A 20,294-nucleotide genomic window follows, 5' to 3' on the forward strand; every position below is an offset into this window, starting at 1 on the left:
TTGGGATCCCCACCAGCTACCATTAAATGTGTGCTGCTGTTGGGTGGGCCTGAGCCCTAAGTGGGTGGGCCCTGGCCCACCCAGGCCCACCTGTGGCTACGCCACTGCTCATCACCAATATCTATCTCAGCCCTGGCCCCCAGAGGAGGGGCTACTACTATTATTATTATTAGCATTTGTATAGCGCTGAACACCTGACACAAAGAGACAGTCCCTGCTCAAAAGAGCTTACAATCTAAGTACTACTACTATTTAGCATTTTATAGCGTTACAAAGCGTACGCAGCGCTGCACAAACATAGAAGAAAGACAGTCCCTGCTCAAAGAGCTTACAATCTAATAGGCAAAAAATAAAGCAAGCAAATCAATTAATGTGTACAGGAAAGAGGAGAGGAGGGTAGGTGGTGGAGGCGAGTGGTTACAAGTCAAAAGCAATGTTAAAGAGGTGGGCTTTCAATCTAGATTTAAAGATGGTCAAGGATGGGGCAAGACGTAGGGGCTCAGGAAGTCTATTCCAGGCCTAGGGCGCAGCAAGACAGAAGGAGCGAAGTCTGGAGTTGGCAGTAGTTAGAGAAGGGAAGAGATAAGAAGGGGCTACTACTCTGTAAACTGAGAGGGGAGGTTTTTTCAGAAGAGTACAGCTACTGTAGTGTCTCCTCCCTTGCTCTGGGTGTCCTCTCCTTCCTTTTTGCCTGTCTGCCTCCTCTCACTGACACTTCCTGGAAGCAGGAGGTGGGAGTGCTGCTCCCAGCCTGGGACTGGCTACAGGATTTTTGCTTTCACTCAGGGGCTACTGGTCAAGCGGTGGGGAGAGAGGGCAGCTGCTGCCAGGTGAGTCACTGCAGAAAGTTGAGCCATTGCTGCTTGAGTAAATCACCCACTTTCGGCTTACTGTCTGTTCTCTCTACACACACACTCACTTCCTTCTCTCTCTGTTCTTATCCCATCGCTGCCATATACACTGTTCATAGGTGCTTTTAGGGCTGGTATCCTGCATTATAAAAGGAAAACAGCTCTCTTCCTGCATTGTTATTCCTTGTATGAAGTACTATTGATGTTTATTTACGTACAGTTGTATATGTTGTAACTCATTTTACGTAAACAGTGAATACAGATTTTGTATACAGTGTCACGGAAAGTCACAACCTCATTCCCTGGCCCCATAATCCATCCATTCCTCCGGCTCCTGCTGTGATCATCTGAGGCCCCAGTAAAAGAGCCCCGGGCCGCTTCCCAGTGGTCAAGGGTCAGTAACAGATACCCATATAAACATCAGCTCCAGTCACAGGTTTTAACCCCAGTGTCAGATTACCCAGAGGAAGTTCGGCACACTGGTTAGCAGGAAGACATCCGTCAACTGCGGGTAGAGGTCTTGGGCTCGGATACTGTGCTTTTCCTATGGACTAACCAACATCCCTGGTTTCCCCTTTAGCTTGTCACAGGCACGACATTGCATCAGGCACTGCAGAAGACCACGACAAGGGCGATGATAGACGAAGGGCAAGGGGAGGAGACCATTCACCGGTTTCTGGAAGAGCGGGAGGCGGTGTTGGCTGTGCTGAGTGCTCAGCCCTCAGAGGTCCCCGAGGATTGTCTTCAGCCACTAATCCAGAGTCCGCTGCCACTCACCGAGAAGTATCATGAGATTGATGCCTGTGACATCATACGGAGCAATGCCGTCGGACAGGTGAGAGAGTCATGATTCTACCACCATCAGAGAGTGGAGGTCACAGCTGTGCCACCTTCAGATAGAAGAGGGCTTTGGGATCATGGGTGCCCTACTGTTAAAGAGCTAATGGTTAGGTCTCCCAGCTGTATCATCTTTGGAGAGGCAGAGGTCAGGGCTGCTTTACCCCAAAGGGGTAGGGAAATCGAACGAGTCATAGTCTGATTTTTGGATGAACATGTCTAGGCCCTCTCCTTTCTCCCTCCCCAGCCCCCTGAGTTCCTGAGAAGGATCTCCACCGCTTTAAACATCCTGGAGAAGTATGGACGGAATCTGCTGAACCCACAGAAACCCAAGTTCTGGAGAGCCGTGAAGTTCAACAATCCCGTCTTCCGGAGCACCGTGGACGCTATCACTGTATGTGAAGGGTTGGGAGTAATATGTATCGTCCTTTCTTTTTCTCTCTCAGCTATTTTTAGTCTGTAAGCCGCTTTAGCTGGGCGTTGTTGATAAGGGGGGGTTGTAAGTTTACAATAAACTTGAAACTTGAGTACAAGGAGGAGCTAAGATCTATGGGGTCTGTAGGTCACATCTCTCAGGGGACAACATGAGACACCTCTCCAGTTACAGTAAAGCTATGAGGATTCCCTCCTCCCCTCTATCAGAGCCCTCAAAGATACCCAGCAGTAAAGTTCTGGGGGTCTTCCCCATTTCTTCTTTAATAGGGGTGGGGACACTTCTCTGCTTTGTGTTTCAGACCCAGGCAGTTTTTTTTCCCTGCAGGGTGGGCGCCAGGTCCTACGACTCTACGGATACACAGAGGAGCAGGCAGACGGAATGAGTTTTCCCCAGGAGGTGGAGGCCCCAGATGTTCTCAGAGTGGCTTCGGTGACTGTGGACATTCTTTTGCTGCGCTTGGAGCTGAACCTTCTCATTTCGGTAAGGAGCCAGGAATGTAGGGACATGGTCTTCGTACGAAAGAAGCAGGGTGAAGGGGTTCGTTGGGTTGGCTTGAGGGAATTGGGGTTAGAGTGAGTGGAATATTAGGCGTAGCCAAAGCACTAGTGTGGTGGTTTAGCAAGGAAACGCTCTGTCTCGTTCCCTTTGTGGTCCTCATCTTTTTGGGAGATGGTACTATGGAACTGGCCTTTCTCAGACTATAGTTTCATAAACTTCTATTTGGAAGGTTCTTGACAACTACTCAGTTTGACATTCAGTACCAGTGTTGCAAGTTGCCCATTTTTATCATCAAACATTTAACTTCCCAAGTTTCCATAATCCTCATTTCAACTTTCTCACGCCCATCCCCCTTCCTCCTTGCCTCTTCTCACCCTCTCCTCTGTGACCTGGCTCCTATTTATACAGTCCTCGGTTCCAACATTCCACCGCTTCCATCTCTGGTATTCCGTGGTTTCTTGAGAACCCAGAAAAACGCTCAAGGTTATCCATCCACTACTTCCTCCTTCATTCCCCCCCCCCCCCAAAAAAAAATATGCCTCTTCTACATTTCCTCAATCTGGGATATTGCTAAATCTCTCTATCTGCCAGGTACTAGAGATGGGAATTTCCCTAATTTTTTCACCCCCTCAACTGGCCATCGTAGGGCTATTCCTTGGCCAGAAGCTGCCAACTGAGGTCTCTTAGGTACTCGGCTAGCATGGACCCATTATTTGGTCACTAATCTAACCCCTCATGCAGCAATCCTTAGCCCTATCTGACTCCAGTAAGCCAAGTCAGGAATTGAACCCAATCCTTCACTCCATGGCCATGCATAGCACTCACTACATAAGCCATTGGGCTAGCTGACAAGTCAACTTTATAAGCCCATCAATGTTTTTGGTAGGAGTTTTTTTTTTTTTTTGCAGTGGATATCCTGTATTTTGGCCATGCGTCAGTCAACCTAAAAGGTGGGATCCGTATAATGGGGAGGGGTCAATAAGGCAGTAGCAGGGGAAGAGGTTCAGTACACCAGCAGGACAGAGCAGATGCTTGGAGCTTAGACAACCCTGCAGTTGGGACTACCTTTATCGATTGCCTCCCCTCAGCTCTTAGGGGAAGAAGGTAATTTCATTCTTTTCCATCTGTTTTCAGAACATGCATCCTCACCCAGAGAACTTCAGCAAACTCCTGCAGAGGGGTCCCTTGCCTGAGGTACGCCATGAGAAGGAAGTATTTTCTGTGGTATGCTGTGGGAGCCACAACTTAGAACAAGTGACAGAATGTCTGTGAATTTCAAAAACAGTCATTTTCCCTTTGCTTCCAGGCACCACTCGTTTCTGACTCGGTCCTAAGGCATGAAGGAGTTCTCCCGGGGCCTGCTGATCCTCAAAGTAAGAAACGTTTGTCAACATTATTCTAGTATTCCTAATGTAGGGAATGGTGGGGAGTGCTGGCAATGGGGGGGGGGGGGGGGTTTGTAGGGAATGGTGGTGTGTTGGCTGTAGAGGGCGTTTTATCATGAGGGAGGAGTGCTGGGTTTGGGGGGAAGCTTTAAGTTAGAAACCATGGCCCATGAGCTGGATCCAGCCCACCACCCAGTATTAATTTTGTCAAGTTGTGTGTCCAGCTGAAACCTACCAGCGATGCAAGATAAGGTCCACATTTAGTGACGTTCTGCTGTTTGCACATCTCTTGGTGATGCTGGGAGAGGGGAAGGGCTGACTGAAATCGGAGATCCAAGAGATTATGAAGCCAAGGAGAAAGGCCACAGGAATAAGCTCTGTGGGTTTTTCTCTTTTGTCCCCTCTTCACCCCCATTAATTTCATAATAATTTTCATCCCTTAATGATGCCTCAGCCTGCCCAATTCAGGGACCAGCACTGGCACTGTGAGGGGGGCTCCCTTCCTATTCCTCAAGCCGCATTAGCCTTCCAAACCAGTTATGGGTTCTACTGCATCGTTTGGAGAAGGTGTTTTCCCCACCCTGCTTTAAGTCATGGTGGAGGCAGCTGATCTTTGCCCGTCTTGCTTTTCACTTTTAGGTTTCCTGACCCAAGGGCCCTGCATGCTGTGTGGAGGGGAGGAGGCCTCTGTTCACTGTCCCGTTTGTAATCAGATTCTGTGCTCAGAGTGTGACCGACGCCTGCACCAGCACCCGTCGAGGGCCCAGCATCACCGTCTCCCTGTGCCAAAACGTCGCAGTCGCCTCCTCTCCTCCCCTCTCAGCACCAGGTAAGGCCTACCCTTTCCACATCCTCAAATGTGTTTTTCCATAGCGTCCCTATAGACCGGCACAGATGGTTATGCATTCCTACCAGCAGGTGGAGACAGAGAACCACTGAGGTTCAGATAAGCCTATAAGTGAGCTGTGCAGTCCCCTGAAAGTCAGTCTGTTCTCTGTCTCAGCAGATGGTAGGAGTGCTGAGCCTGTGCAGTCTCGTTTTAGTTTCCTAAGTTTATGTATTGCATTTAGTATACCGTTTCTCAGCACAAGGTAACCGAAACGGTTTACAGACGGTTCAGAGAATAAGAAAAGCTAAACATAATAACCACATAAAAATATAAAACATTCAAAACCATCATAAAATTGAGACTAAAGACTCCATACAGAAACGAGGGCTGTGTGGTGGGATTTGAACACCTCACACCAGCCAGACCTCCTCAATATAGTGAGAGTGGTGGGCTGTTTGGCTTTGCAGATAAGACCTTTTTTTTAATTTTTCAGGATCTTCCTTCTGTTTTCTTTTCTCACAGCCCCTGTTCACTGGCAGGAGACCCCTCTGTAACCCCCTCTCCGTGGGTTCCTCTGCAAAACTCTGCCAACGCCGTTCCTTTCTCCGAGAAGACCGCCCCGTACTGGAGGAGTCTAGGCTCAGAGGCACTGCCGATCCCTGGAGGGAGTGCTCCGAGGATATCTGCTACGTGGGACGCTTCCATCACTCGCACGGGGCGACCGCCTTGGCACTGTGCGTGCTGCCGGACTGTCAATGAGGCACGAGCCGTATTGTGCGTGTGCTGTGATAAGCCTCGCGGCTACAAGGGGATACCGGATCAGGATAAAGGGCTCTCAGGGGGCCGAGGGAGGTGGTCCTGCCAGACCTGCACTTTTGAGAACGAGGCAGCCGCCATACTGTGCGCAATGTGCGACCGTCCACGTCTTGCCAGGGGGCCAAGCCTGTCACCAGGAGAGGGGCAGCCCGAAAGCATCCTTCAAGTGGGATCACCGAAACAGGAGGTACACTGAGAGGCTTCTGTCTTATTGGGTTGGGAGTATGGTGATGGGCGTGTCTAATCCTTTCCCTGCAGGCTTGAGGTGGGGAATGTGATATTGCATGTGTGTGTTAGGTTGTAAGTCTTTCCAGGGCTTTTTTTGAGGGGGTACTTGGGGGTACTGAGTACTGGCACCTTTTCCATTGTCTGCTAAAATTGACCCATTTTCCCCAAGTTGTAATTAAACAGCTCAGGCTCTACACACCAATTCTGCCTTGTCATAGATTCTGTGCCTGGTTGCAGGGGGCTTGGCTATTGTGGGATGGGTCCCTCAGTGATCACCCCACCCCTGAAGGGTGGCCAGGCATTTGAGTACCGGCACCTTTTTTGCTAGGAGAAATGCACTGAGTCTTTCTCTCCTCCCTTCTCTGTGCCTGAAAACGTGGTTGTGGCTGTGCAACCCTTTTCCCTTTCTTTCTTTCTTTCTTTCTTTGCAGGCCGGTGGGTGGGAGTGCAACCACTGCACCTTTTGGAACACCGCTGCAGGACGCGTGTGTAAGATGTGCGATCGAAGCCGCAATGATGTCAACAGCACTGCTGTCCCTGGTGCGAACTCCACCCAGGACAAGGGCCTCGACTTCCAATGCTTAAATGCTTTGCCGCTGTCTGTGTCACCTGCGCCCTGTGAGGAGGTGGAGAGACTGCGACAGGAGAGACTACGAGAGGATGGGCAGCGACTGGTCAATATGATACGGGTCAGAGTCTACCATCTGAATGAACTCTAAGGCTGCATGTGTGACACGTGCCCAGACTTGATACAGCACGTCTGTACACATGATACAAACACTGTGTTCATGGTTTGTACCCACGAGGCGAACACTGAATTGAGGAGTTTCATTATTTTGTGGCTTCAGGTGGTGGTTTGGGTTCTGAGGGAAATTAAGCTGGCTATAACAGCTTGGGTTTAGCTCAGGATCAAGAGGTGCTGGGATTGGGCCTATGCGAGTGTTCTGTTAGGGTAGGGTGTGGAGTCAGGTGGAGTTTGGTTCTGGTTAGAGTTAGGCTTGAGTTAGATGTTTGGGTAGAGGTTGGAGTTTGATTAGGGTTTGGATTGGGCTTGTGCAAGTGTGTGGATTCAAGTGAGGGTTTGGATTCGGCCTAGGTGAATGTTGTGTTAGGGTTAGTGTGTGGTTGCAGGTGGGTCTTTGGGTTCTGGTTGCGGGTTAGATGTTTTGGTGGAGTTTGATTAGGGTTTGGATTGGGATGGTGCGAGTGTTATGTTAAGGTTCGTGGTTGGATTTAGGTGGAGTTTGGTTCTGGTTAGAGTTAGGCTTGAGTTAGATGTTTGGGTAGAGGTTGGAGTTTGATTAGGGTTTGGATTGGGCTTGTGCAAGTGTGTGGATTCAAGTGAGGGTTTGGATTTGTCCTAGGTGAATGTTGTGTTAGGGTTAGTGTGTGGTTGCAGGTGGGTCTTTGGGTTCTGGTTGCGGGTTAGGTGTCTTGGTGGAGTTTGATTAGGGTTCGGATTGGGATGGTGCGAGTGTTATGTTAAGGTTCGTGTGTGGATTTATTTGGAGTTTGGTTCTGGTTAGAGTTAGGCTTGAGTTAGATGTTTGGGTAGAGGTTGGAGTTTGATTAGGGTTTGGATTGGGCTTGTGCAAGTGTGTGGATTCAAGTGAGGGTTTGGATTCGGCCTAGGTGAATGTTGTGTTAGGGTTAGTGTGTGGTTGCAGGTGGGTCTTTGGGTTCTGGTTGCGGGTTAGGTGTTTTGGTGGAGTTTGATTAGGGTTTGGATTGGGATGGTGCGAGTGTTATGTTGACGTTCGTGGTTGGATTTAGGTGGAGTTTGGTTCTGGTTAGAGTTAGGCTTGGGTATAAGTGTTTTCGTGAAGGCTGGAGTTTATTTGAGTGGTGTACAATCGTGCAAAAAAATAGAATAATGGGAAAAAGTATGGTAAAATAAAACTAACATAAACAATCCATAATAATAAAAATAACAAAACAATCAAGAAAAAAAATCAGTAATGGAAATAAGAACAACATCCAGTGGAAACTCCTGTCTGTCATAAGCACAACATGACTATAAAAGGCCGTCATAAATTGATGGCACCTGCTTCTCTGTATTAAGATAATGTGCTATACTTTCCCCAGGTGGGAGAGGCGTTTGGGCTGCAGCCTGAAGAGGTGTTCTGCGCGGTTCAGTACTCCGGCACTGAGGTTCCTGTGCACTGGCTGCAAACAGAACTCCCGTTTGTACTGGAGACGGTGGTGGAGCTAGCTGCACAGACCAGTGAAGCCAAGGACGAAGCTGCGGTGGGGGCAGTGACGCAGGAGGAGGCCAAAAGGGCTTGGTTGGCCTGTGAAGGGAACATCGAGGAGGCTGCCCAGTACTGTGCCCGTGAGAGGAAGAAGAAGGTAAGTATCATGTGGAGGGGGAGAGAGAAGTTGAAAGGGGGGGGAGGATATGTGGAGCATCTTACAGTTAGGATTGACCTTTCTCTCCATCAGATGCAGGAGATCCGAGCGGTGGGGTTCACGGAGCAGGAGCAGGTTCTGCAGGCCTTGTACATGAATGCCGGAGATGTGAACAAAGCTGTGACGGATCTGCAGCGGCAACTTTTGGCACCCTTCCACACCCGACTCTGGCAGGAACAGGAGCTGCAGTTCAACTTCAGTACTCAGGATAAGCAGGTACCCCTCTGATTGAACTCTGCAGCATTCACAGTGTCGCTTCCTCCTTCCCCATCCCATGCTGCTCACAGAATCTGTGCCTTCAGATCTCGCTCCACTTTGTCTTTCCACAGATTACTTTCCTACCCCATCCCATGGCGCTTACTGAATCACTGTACCCTCAGGTCTCATGCCACGTTGCTTTCTCATGGACCTCTCTCCCACCCCATCCCATGGCGCTTACTGAATCACTGTACCTTCAGGCATTGCCTTCTCATGTTCCTCTTTCCCAACCCATCCCATTGCGCTCACTGAATCACTGTACCCTCAGGTCTCATTCCACATTGCTTTCTCATGGACCTCTTTTGCACCCCATCCCATGGCGCTCACTGAATCACTGTTCCCTCAGGTCTCATTCCATATTGCCTTCTCATGGATCACCCTCCCACCTCATCCCATGGCACTCACTGAATCACTGCCTTCAGCTCTCACGCCACATTGTTTTCCCATGGACCACCTTCCCACCCCATCTCATGGCGCTCACAGAATCATTGCATCCTCCGATCCCATTCCCACTCTCTTCTCTCCCATCCCAACCCATCCCATGGCATTCACAGCCTCACTGCATCCTGCCACTGCCATTCTACCTGCATCATGGACTCTCCATGGCTTTCCTGAGCCCTCCCTCTATGATGCTTTTTGATACATGTCTGTTTACTTTTGGCAGGCTCTGGTGCGCCGTGTGCTGGCAGTGTATTCCCTCCCCAGCTGGGGACGGGCGGAGCTGGTGGTGAGCCTTATGCAAGAGCAGAACCGAAGCTATGAGTTGCAGGACATTGTGGAGGCCGTCCGGCAGTCTCATGACAAGGAGTTCATCCGTAGGATGCTGGCACAGGAGTGCGCTGTGTGCAGTCTGGAGCTTCCCAGGAACCGTGTATGTGATCTCTGCTGCCCAGTAGGGTAGGGTGGGAAGGCAGTCTCATTTTAGTGGATGTGTTTCTGCTGGCAGGAGCCAGGGCCGCTGAGGGGGGGGGGGGGGGGGGCAGGGGGGACAAAATTCCCCGGGCCCGGGGTCAGGCCGCTGGCGCTGCAGTCCCCGGTCTCACCTGCCTGCCTCCTTGGTTCCGGGCCCCCTGCATTCGAAGCGGCAGTTGCAGATCTCCTCTCTTCGGGCCTTCCCTCCCTGTGTCCCAACCTCGCGGAAACCGGAAGTTACATCAGACAAGGGCGGGACACAGGGAGGGAAGGCCAGAAGACCACAACGACCAATCCTAAATAAAAGATAATTAGACGCCACATGAACTAGACGAAAATTAATTCTTTACATCAAATTAAAACCTTCACTACCACTCATAAAGTTACACAATACACACACTACCCTTTATCTCTCATGTCGAAATGAACTGTATCTCTCATGCCGGAAATTAACTTTCTATATTTGATTATCTAACTTATTTTATAACTCTTATCATTCAGGAACTTCAATGCAATACCTCTTTGTATTCTATTGTACCATTTATCTGCCTTAATGCAATACCACTTGTAATTCTCTATCCGGAAATGGCGATCGCCAATGCGGCATAATGTAAGCCACATTGAGCCTGCAAATTGATGGGAAAATGTGGGTTACAAATGCAGCAAATTAAAGAAAGAGAGGAGATTTGCGACTGCCGCTTCGAATGCTGGGGGCCCGGAGCCGTGGAGGCAGGCAGGTGAGACCGGGGACTGCAGCGGCAGGGGGAGCACCAGAGGGCAGCAGCGTTGGGGGGAGTGACGGGGGGCGGAGGCGGGGCGCCCTTGCCCCGGGCCCGGCCTAGTCTCTCGGCGGCCCTGGCAGGAGCAGTCCTTCACCACCTAATTTCTGCCTGGCTCTGTACAAGGGCGTAGGGGGAACTGGGTAGCAGTCTCTTACCCCTGGCATATCGAAACCGTGTTGTTTGTGAACTGAACTTGTGCTACACTTTTCTGCCGTTAACATGTGGTCTCTGTGGTTTTAAATTCAGTGTCTGACTTCATGCACATGCTGCACTCTCTCCTGTCACAGTTGTGGTCTCTGGTGTGTGGTCTCTGGTGTGTGTCTTTGGCTGTAGACGTGGTCCGCGATCTCGTTCAAATTCTTTGCTGTCCGGTGCGTGTGTCGCTTTGGTTGCTGATGTGGTCTCTGACCTGATGCGCTACACTCTCTGTCCTGTCACAGATGAGGTTCTCTGGTGCAAGTGACTGTCATTTTGGTTACAGATGCAGTCTCTGACCTCGTGCGAGTGCACCATTTGCCCGGAATGCTTTAAGATGCATTTCACCATCGCAGTGAAGGAGAAGCACATTAAGGACATGGTATGTCCCAGCTGTAATGAGCCAGAAATCAGCGACGAAGCCGAACTCCTCAACTATTTCTCCACCCTCGACATCCTGGTAGGCAGAGGCCACGAAGAGGGCTGTTTCTTTTCACTTTTCGTCCCAGGACTAATTTCATTTATTCCTCTTCCCTGCAGCTTCGGGATTGCCTGGACCCTGACGTTTACAACCTGTTCCACAAGAAACTTACAGAACGAGTGCTTATGAAAGACCCCAAGTTCCTGTGGTGCACCCATGTGAGTGAGAGACCGAGATCATGGTGCACAATTCCACGACGCACTAGGCCGCAGTGTAATGTTATAGCACTACATTCAGAGAGTGACAGGCCACGCCCCCCCAAGCTGCCATATAAAATATGATTATTTATTTATATCATTTATACCCCACGATTTCCCACCGCTGGCAGGCTCAATGTGGGTTACAACATTTAGTTAACAAGCAGCAAAGTACAATAAATTGAAAGTGATATGGGTGGCAGGAAGGTACAGGGTTAAGAGAAAGTAGTTAAGTCCACAAGGTCTTTATATGAGTTGGAGTCCAGGAATCACAGAGGCAGGGCGGGATCTTTAGGGTAAGCTTGCCCAAATAAGTAGGTCTTGAGAGACTTCCTGAGAGTCAGATGATCTTAAACCGTTTTTACAGATTTAGGCAATGCATTCCACAAATGAGTGCCAATATAGGAAAAGGTGGAAGCGTATGTGGTTTTATACTTGAGTCCAGAACACGCAGGGTAATGGAAGTTTAAGTATTAACGAGAAGAGCTAAGTGAATTCCTTGGTGGCAAGTTGACAAGGGCATCCGTATACGCTGGAGCTGCTCCGTAGAGGATCTTATGGACTAGGGTGCAAAATTTACAAGTTATGCGCTCCTGTACAGGGAGCCAGTGTAAGTTCTCACGAAGTGGTCTGGAACTTTAAACTTCGATGCACCGAAGATTAGTCGAGCCGTTGTGTTTTGGGCAGTTTGTAGCTTTTTGAGAAGTAGGGTCTCTGCACCCTGCGTCTATGCCATTGTAGTAATCGATTGGGCTTAAGACTAGTGATTGTGTGATTTTAGGCACATATTTTGTATTACCCTTCTTTGAACCTATTCAATGATGTCAATTTATCTGTGGGGTAGTAGGCCGCTGATCCTGTATTCATTTCCTTGTTTTCATTTTGGCTTGGTTATGACTTCTTTTTCTTTGGTTCCCCTACCCCAATGGCCTTGATGATTTTAAGTCTATATTTCATGATTGTTGTTTCTCTTTTTTGTCCTTGTTTGTTTTATTGCTGAATTTCTAATCTAAATATTGTACTTGAGGTTTATGTAAACACTAGTAAACAAAGGCCCGTTTCTGAGAGCAATGAAACGGGCGCTAGCAAGGGTTTCATGGCTGCATGGCTCGTCGCAGTTTTACCTGGTTCATGGCGTGCACCGCTGTTGTTTCCGTTGTAGCTCCGTGTGGGTGGCGGTTTTCGTGCCCCACCCTCGACGTCATCGCGTTTTGACGCGAGGGCGGAGCAGAGCTACAGTGTGGAAATCCGGAGTTTGTGGCCTGAGTGAGAATCTGCTCCGCCCTCAATGTCATAACGTTTGACGCGAGGGCGGGGCCCAGAGACTGTGATTTTCGTGGCTTCAGAGCTTCGAACATACGAACCTTGGCTTCAGTGATGTCAGCAGACAATAGAACGTTGAGGGTGAGTTTTATATATATAGATCTGTATCATCCCCATAAGAGACAGAAGCCACAATGCGTTGCTGCCACACTTGATTTCTGATTTTTTTTTTCATTTCTTTTCTTTCCAGTGCTCGTTCGGGTTTATCTATGAAAGAGAACAGCTGGAAGTGAAATGTCCTCAGTGTCGCAAAAGCTTTTGCATTACCTGCAAAAGGCCGGTGAGTACTAAGAACCCTGGGAAAGAAGCCGGTGGAGCTGGGTGCCCGTTAACCGAGACTAATATTTTTCTCTCTTACTCTTTATCCAATAACAGTGGGAAGAACAGCACCAGGGCATCAGCTGTGAAGCTTTCCAGGAGTGGAAGCGGAAAAATGACCCCCAGTATCAGGTTCAGGGCCTCGCAATGTATCTGCAGGAAAATGGGATAGGTATTTCCCTGGTCTTTGTCCGTGCCATCCTGTTCTGTAGGAGAGGCCACCTCTCATGCTTTCCTGGCACTTACAATTTGGTGTTGTGGAAAGGGAGCATCTGTCCCTCCCCTCTAGTGCTCATGGGAGGGAAGGCCATATCCCCTTTTTGGTATTTTGGAATGGGAGAGAGAACCCCCTTCCTGCTTTTGTGTGATGGGAGAGGAAAATGTAACCCGTATGCTCCTGGGAGTGTGGGGGGGGGGTGGTTATTGTTCTCTGCAGTTCTAATGTTCTGGGAGGACTTCTTACTTCGTGGAGAGGGAGTGGCAAAAGGTTAGGTACTCATATTGTCGGGGGGGGGGGGGGGGGGAGACCAATACAGCATCAACACCCATAGCATCTGGAGGGAGCACTGCCCTCATAAGTACATAAGTATTGCCATACTGGGACAGACCAAAGGTCCATCAAGCCCAACATCCTGTTTCCAACAGTGGCCAATCCAGGTTTCAAGAACCTGGAAAGATCCCAAAACAGTACAATATATTTTATGCTGCTTATCCCAGAAATAGTGGATTTTCCCCAAGTCCAATTTAATAATGGTCTATGGACTTATCCTTTAGGAAGCCATCCAAACCTTTTTAAAACTCTGCTAAGCTAACCGCCTTTACCATATTCTCTGGCAACGAATTCCAGAGTTTAATAACACGTTGAGTGAAGAAAAATTTTCTCCGATTCGTTTTAAATTTACTACTTTGTAGCTTCATCGCATGCCCCTAGTCCTAGTATTTTTGGATAGCATAAACAGACGCTTCATATCTACCCGTTCAACTCCACTCATTATTTTATAGACCCCCATCCCAAACTTTGCCTATGGAGGTGATGGTATTATTGTCATGCACCTGGTGTTAGGAAGCGGAGAGTATGACCCCCTCTGTGAGGGGTGGAGGAGGATTTAACCTCTTCTGTGCTGGTTTGATGAGTAAGGGTTACCTCAGGGTTGACAGAACACCGGCTGTCTTGTTTTGCAGCCTGTCCTAACTGCAAATTCTCCTACTCGCTGGCTCGGGGCGGCTGCATGCACTTCAAATGCTCCCAGTGTCGTCACGAGTTCTGCAGTGGCTGCTACAACACCTTCCATGCGAAAAACGTAAGTAGCTCCATGTGCGCGTCTGTGCTGCGCCGGCTGGCAACGGAAGTTCCCCCCACCCCACCCTAGTTTCCTGCACATGGGAAGCAGTTTCTGTGGCAAGGATTAGCAAATTCTGGGGAAATTGTTCATAGTCACGTTACTCAAGCCAAATTTTATTAAAGCAGGGGAAAAAAAATAAGGTAACACAAAATATGTTTGCATACATAAATAATAAAAAAAAATCATAACAATAATTGTAAGACTAATACGTCGTCCAAGTCTGCAGCACTTTACCTCTATTTCCTCTTTAATAGAAATTGCTATTACATACCTAACCATGTGTTATTGAATGAGAGAAGGGATGTGCTGCCCGACTACCCTTCAACTACTACTACAAATCATTTCTATAGCGCTACCAGTGGTACGCAGCGCTTCACAATTGAACATGAAGAAAAGACAGTCCCTGCTCAAAAGAGCTTACAATCTAAATCAGGACAGACAGACAGGACAAATAAGGGATAAGGGTAGGACAGACAGAAGGACACATAGGGAAAAGGGACTATTGAAGACAGGAAGACAAGATAAAGGTTACGAGCAGGTGACAAGTTAGGAATTAAAAGCAGCATCAAACAGGTAGGCCTTTAGCCCGGATTTGAAGGCGGCCAGGGATGGAGCTTGACGTAATGGCTCAGGAAGTCTATTCCAGGCATAAGGTGCGGCGAGATAAAAGGAACGGAGTCTGGAGTTAGCGATGGAGGAGAAGGGTGCAATTAGGAGAGATTTGCCTAGTGAACGCAGTTCCTGGGAAGGAGTGTGGGGAGTGTCATGCTTCAAGTGCCATGCTTCCTTCCTCTATGTCCACCTTTAGGTATTAAGCTTTATGGAGCAGGACCTGTCCCTTCTATGTGTCTTTAAAGTGGTGTGTACACCTTCTGGTTCTATATAAATTTTTAATAGTAGTAGCAGATATAATGTACCTGCCTTTCTGGGCTATGTTACTACGTATTTGCTGCAGTTAAACCCAGCCGCAACACCACCTTACTCCATCTGCTTCAAAAATAAGCACCATAGTGACAGGGCAAAACTTATCATCAAGATCAAGTATATGTGTCATACATTATACTATGAGTTTATCTTGTTGGGCAGACTGGACGGACCGTACAGGTCTTTCATCTGCCGTCATCTACTAGGCTGTTACTTACAGCAGATTGCAGTTCTCTCTTCCAGCCACTGGATGTCAGTACTGAGCGTGTGACGGAGCCTCTGTTTGAGTTGCTGCTCCCCCTACTGTAATTTCATTATTTTTAATTTACTTAGTTATTGCTATTCTGCTTTTTATAAGGGTTTTGCTTCTTGAAGAAATGCAAACATCAATAAAGATCTGTTAAAAGCTAGTACACTTAGCTGGGCCACAGCAAGCTACCAAGCTGCCCCTTACAACTCATCCCCCTCCCAAATCCTTCTCCGCAGAGCATCCTTCTTTCTCCTGTAAGCCCCCCCCCCCCCCCGATAAGCACATCCATCTCCCGAGGACCCTCCTCCCCATAGGTTCTCCCTGGGCCTGCCTGATTGGTGGTCTACCGCTAGAGATTGTGGCCGCCATTTTGAACCTGGAACCGGTATGGACAGCAGCAAGCGGGGATCACTGCTGCCAGCTCTACTCTAGATCACCAGGGCATCCATCAGGTAGGTCCCGGGGGGGGGGGGGGCTATGGGAAGGTGGGTGGGTACACTTGTGGGGAGTGAGACAAAAGGGAGAATGGGAGATGCTGGCCAAGTAAGGGAGGTAATGGACAGGGCACAGTTTTTGTGCCCCCCCCCCCCCCTTGCATCTTGGTACATCCCTGACACTCAGGTCCTTTGAACCCCCTTCTCTAGCTGAGCTGATTGGTTGGCTGTACCTGCTGGTGGAAATTGGATTGGATGAGAGAAAGCCAGTGGGCAGACAGCTGAGTTGATTCTGCCACAAGGGAGTGGGAGGTGGGGGTGTGAGCATGCATTTTTTTGCAAATCAAGGTAAGATATACACAAAAACTAGCACATATGAGTTTGTCTTGTTGGGCAGACTGGATGGACCGTGCAGGTCTTTTTCTGCCGTCATCTACTATGTTACTATGTTAGATGTAAGTTATGTGTTTTTACTGTGGGGTCGTGAGTTGTAACCCTCTCCCTTCTTGTAGAAATGCTCTCTGCAAATCTGCCCTGTTCGTAAATCTCTCCACGCACACCACCCCCGGGACTGTCTCTTTTACCTGCGTGACTGGGATGTGGGACACCTGCAAAGGCTGCTCCAGGTGAGGAAGGGCTGAGGGGGCCTGGGGAGGGCGATCTTAGTACGGCATCTCCAGGAGAGAGTGCAGGGGGACCGAGGGTCTCTGTTACTCATTTCTTCTGAGACATGGGGGCCTCTGCATCTCCCTCTTCCTTTCTTTCTGTGCCCTTCTGTTACAGATGTGCGAGTTACAGTTTGGCCTGTGGCAGACATGGTTATAATTTTCTCTCTTTGCTCAGAAGCTTAGCCGAGATTGGGTGGCAGAGCCGGTGGTGGGAGGGGGGGGGGGCTGGTTGGGAGGTGGGGATAGTGCTGGGCAGACTTTTACGGTCTGTGCCCTGAAAATGACAGATACAAATCAAGCTAAGGTATACACAAAAAGTAGCACATATGATATGAGTTTACCGTGTTGGGCAGACTGGATGGACAGTGCAGGTCTTTTTCTGCCGTCATCTACTATGTTACTATGCTTAAGTCCTCGGTGCTGCAGATGCGTTTGTGAGACAATGTACCTGATAGATCTTGCTCTCTATTCCAGACTAAAAATACTAGGTTTAACACAGACCCCCCAGCTGGGACTCAACTAGCTCCTGGAGGTGAGAACACATGGGTTTCAGTGGTGGGGGGTTTCTCCCACACTACCCTCTGTACATGTTTGTATGTATTTTTGTCTCGTTCCCTCGGGCTTCCTATACTCTCTTCTTTTAATCCCCATTCTGACTTAAGCTGTTTATTTCTCACTGTTTCCCTCTATGTATGTGTCTGGCTTACATATTTGCAGTCTCTCTCTGTCTCTCTCTCTCAGGAGGATGTCGTGTGATGGAGCAGAAAGAGACCTTGACTGGGTTGAAAGATGAGCCCTGTGGGAAAGAGACACCTATGGGATATGCAGGCCTCTGTCAGTAAGTGACATGCTCTCCTCCACCTCTGAGAGACCCACATCTTCTCTGTCATCCCCTTCTAAGAGGCCCCCATCTGCTTTCTTCTCTGAGACCCCTATGACCTCTGGTCCCTCTAGTACCCTTATCACCTCTAATTCTTATTCCATTGAGACCGCCAACCCACTTCCAGGACCCCATCTCTTCTCTTTCCTCCCTTGCTTTGAGACTTCTAATCTTTAATTCCTCCCCTGCTGAGAGACTCTGTGCGTCCCCTTGTCCTTCCCCTGCAGAGAGACTCCCTGCCTCCCCTCGCCCATCTCCTGCAAAGAGACCTATCCTGCCTCCCCTTGCCCATCCCCTTCAGAGAGACCCCTCCTGTCTCCCTTCGCCCATCCCGTGCAGAGAGACTCCCTGCCTCCCCTCGCCCATCTCCTGCAAAGAGACCCATCCTGCCTCCCCTTGCCCATCCCCTTCAGAGAGACCCCTCCTGTCTCCCTTCGCCCATCCCGTGCAGAGAGACTTCCTGCCTCCCTTCATTCCTCCTGTGCTGACAGACCCTGTACTTCCTCTAGTCCCTCCTTTCCTCTCACCCCTGCCTCCCATCAATCCCTGTGTCTTTCCCCCCAGGTCGCACTATAAGGAGTATCTGGTGAGACTCATAAACAGTGATTCCCTGGATCCTGTGCTGCTTTATGACCTGCCAGAGGCCGAGATTGTCTGTAAGCGATATCTCCTGGCCGTGCCCCAACGAGCAGCTGGAGAGGATGATCGAACCTACAGGACCCGGTTGCTGAAGGTGAGGAGGAGTCCTGCAGCAGTTCCGGAGGGGGAGGGAGGCAAGTCCTGCAACGATTCCTGGGGGGTGATGAGTCCTGCAGCAGTTCGTTGGGGGTGGGGGGGAGGGTGGTGGTGAGTCTAGCAATGGCACCTGGTGCGTGGAGGGGAGTGGTGTGAGTCCTGATGCAGTTCCTGGAGGGGAGGGGGGGGGGCAAATCTTGCAGCAGTTCCTCGGGGGTGGTGAGCCTAGCAGTGGTACCTGGTAGGAGGAGGGGGTGGGTGTGAGTTGGGGAGGTGGCAAGTTCTGTAGCGGTTCCTGGGGTAGGGATGAGTCCTAAAGGACTGCCAGACCTGAGTCCTTACACTGGTGCCACACAGGGTGAGATGTCACTAGTGGGGGTGGAGAAGAGAGAACGAAGTCCTGCAGTGGTGCTGAGGGACAAGAGTTCTCTTGCTGGACAGTGACCTGGCTTCTAGGTTGTTCTAAGGTCCCCATACAGAAATTGGTGCTTACAGTCCACTCCTCTCTCTCTTTCTCTCTCGCTCTCGCTGGACAGAAGCTGACAGAGGAGGTCGGCCTCGGAGAAAATATTCCTCGAAAGAAGATCGAGGTTGGACGTTAACCCTTTTCTCTCAGCCTGCCTCTAGAAGCCCTTTGTTTGGGGAGTGAAAGGTGGACGGTGAACCTCAGCATTAATTGGGAGATACCCAGAATCGTGGCAGACCCAAGACCTTCAGGGGAAGGTTACGTGATTGAAAGGTCCCTCCCCCCTCGCTTTTATCTCTTTCTCCCAAAATAAGTTGTACAGGTAGAGCCTGTTTCTCCATCTGTGTGAATCTCTTTGTACAACTACGTATGAAAAGTGCACTGATCTCTAATAAAAAGGATTCCTTATTGAGCTGTGGTGCGTAAATCCTGCCACTTGTGCATTGGTGCTGTGCTCAGGGCTAGGGAGTTTGAATTCTGGCGTTGAACCATTAGGTAAAAAAAATATATATAAACATTGCATTGATGACGCACCTTATGTGCCAGAATGCCTAAAGGCATGGTACAATACTTTTACGAGATGATATAAAAAAAAGCATTTGTCAGCCAATAATAATTAACACACCAGAACTAGTAGCTTACATGAATCTAAATATCCCGCCCTTTCCTAGGGTCAGACACAAAGCAGATTTGCATAAATTGTGAATTGTATTTAATACCTAAGTGATGCATTTCTAAAGACGCCAAGAACATTACATGTGAGAAGAACACAGTGCAAGATCCACTGAGACTAGCAGGGGGGAAAATGGCCTGATGATAAGGGTTAGGGACAGACAGGCTGCGGTGGGAAGAATGCCTTTGATTTTTGTTTTTTAAGTTTTGTGAGGTAAGGACCCACATTTCTTCACAAGCATTCATTTTCATGATTGGGGGAAGGGAAGGGAGTGACTGAGGGGCCCTGCTAGGAGGACCCAAGTTCCCTCAAGGGAATGGCGGCCAGCAGCTGGAAATGACTTTTCTAACACAACAGTAGACTTTTACAGGTCAAGAATAATCCAAACAATTAAAGTATAAGAAGTGGCCCTTAAGCAATTAACGAAAACCTAAATGTAAAAATACCGGAAAAAAAATATACGGCTGCTACTACTTATCATTTCTATAGCGATACTAGACGTACGCAGCGCCAATGAACGAAAACAGATACAACTAACACAAGAACAGAAAAACAGCAAGACAAATAGACCGGGTGGAGTTGTGATTACAAAATTCACCATGAGCCTTGTGAAAACATCAGGTCTTTAAAAGTGGATTAGATACACATGGGAAGGATATATCAACACTATGTCTCATAGAGCGAGGAGTCATATTGTCAACAAACTTGGAGCATTGTCTAGGTTTCCCCTCGGCAATGAGTGGCAATTGATTGGGATTAAGGGTTTCTTTTTCTTTACCTCATTGAAACTGGAAAAGTGATGGTAGAGCAGATGGGGGAGGGGGGATTTAGGAGATGGGGGGGTTACAGGGGGGGGGAATTCAATTGGGGGTATATCAGCAATCACCTTTTCTGATAAGGAGATCTTCCAGGAGGGGGGGGGGCGGTAGGAGGGCTATCAGAGTACAGTCCCTCTACTCTCTTCATGGGGGGGGGGAGTAAAACTCTACAGCCTCAACGACCTCTAGTCCAATGCTTCTGTTTTGTCACTGTAAAGCTGATATATGTAAGTTGTTGTATTTCTGGGGAGTGGGGTAGGGTCACTAGGGGAATTAGGATGGGGGGGGGATAAAAAATAAAAAGGTTTGAGGACGGTTTATCATATTTAAGCTTCACTGGATAATTCA

At 48.9% G+C, this 20,294-nt stretch overlaps 1 protein-coding gene across 2 annotated transcripts; it reads left to right on the forward strand.

Moving 5' to 3' along the window:
- The first annotated feature begins 677 nt into the window (after window positions 1-677).
- Window positions 678-19,940, forward strand: RNF31 (ring finger protein 31). Of its 2 annotated transcripts, none has more exons than XM_030187307.1 (22): window positions 678-830; window positions 1,432-1,686; window positions 1,936-2,082; window positions 2,449-2,604; window positions 3,757-3,816; window positions 3,929-3,995; window positions 4,647-4,836; window positions 5,359-5,839; window positions 6,312-6,569; window positions 7,966-8,229; window positions 8,323-8,505; window positions 9,212-9,418; window positions 10,723-10,896; window positions 10,977-11,075; window positions 12,628-12,717; window positions 12,813-12,927; window positions 13,938-14,056; window positions 16,219-16,332; window positions 16,849-16,906; window positions 17,092-17,212; window positions 17,819-17,987; window positions 18,526-19,940. In XM_030187307.1, the coding sequence occupies exons 2-22, from the start codon at window positions 1,486-1,488 to the stop codon at window positions 18,589-18,591; spliced, it is 3,339 nt and encodes a 1,112-aa protein (XP_030043167.1). In that variant the 5' UTR covers window positions 678-830; window positions 1,432-1,485; the 3' UTR covers window positions 18,592-19,940. The 2 variants fall into 2 exon arrangements, with proteins under 2 accessions (XP_030043167.1, XP_030043168.1); XM_030187308.1 differs by having other exon boundaries at window positions 17,116-17,212.
- The last annotated feature ends 354 nt before the right edge of the window (window positions 19,941-20,294 follow it).

Source organism: Microcaecilia unicolor, chromosome 14 (genome assembly GCF_901765095.1).
Source record: "Microcaecilia unicolor chromosome 14, aMicUni1.1, whole genome shotgun sequence".
NCBI lineage: Eukaryota > Metazoa > Chordata > Amphibia > Gymnophiona > Siphonopidae > Microcaecilia > Microcaecilia unicolor.

Coding starts and splice junctions, on each gene's coding strand:
- RNF31 (XM_030187307.1), top strand. CDS start 1,486: ATGATAGACGAAGGGCAAGGGGAGGAGACCATTCACCGGTTTCTGGAA. Junction 1,687..1,935: donor GGAGCAATGCCGTCGGACAG/GTGAGAGAGTCA, acceptor CTCCCTCCCCAG/CCCCCTGAGTTCCTGAGAAG. Junction 16,907..17,091: donor GACTCAACTAGCTCCTGGAG/GTGAGAACACAT, acceptor ACATATTTGCAG/TCTCTCTCTGTCTCTCTCTC.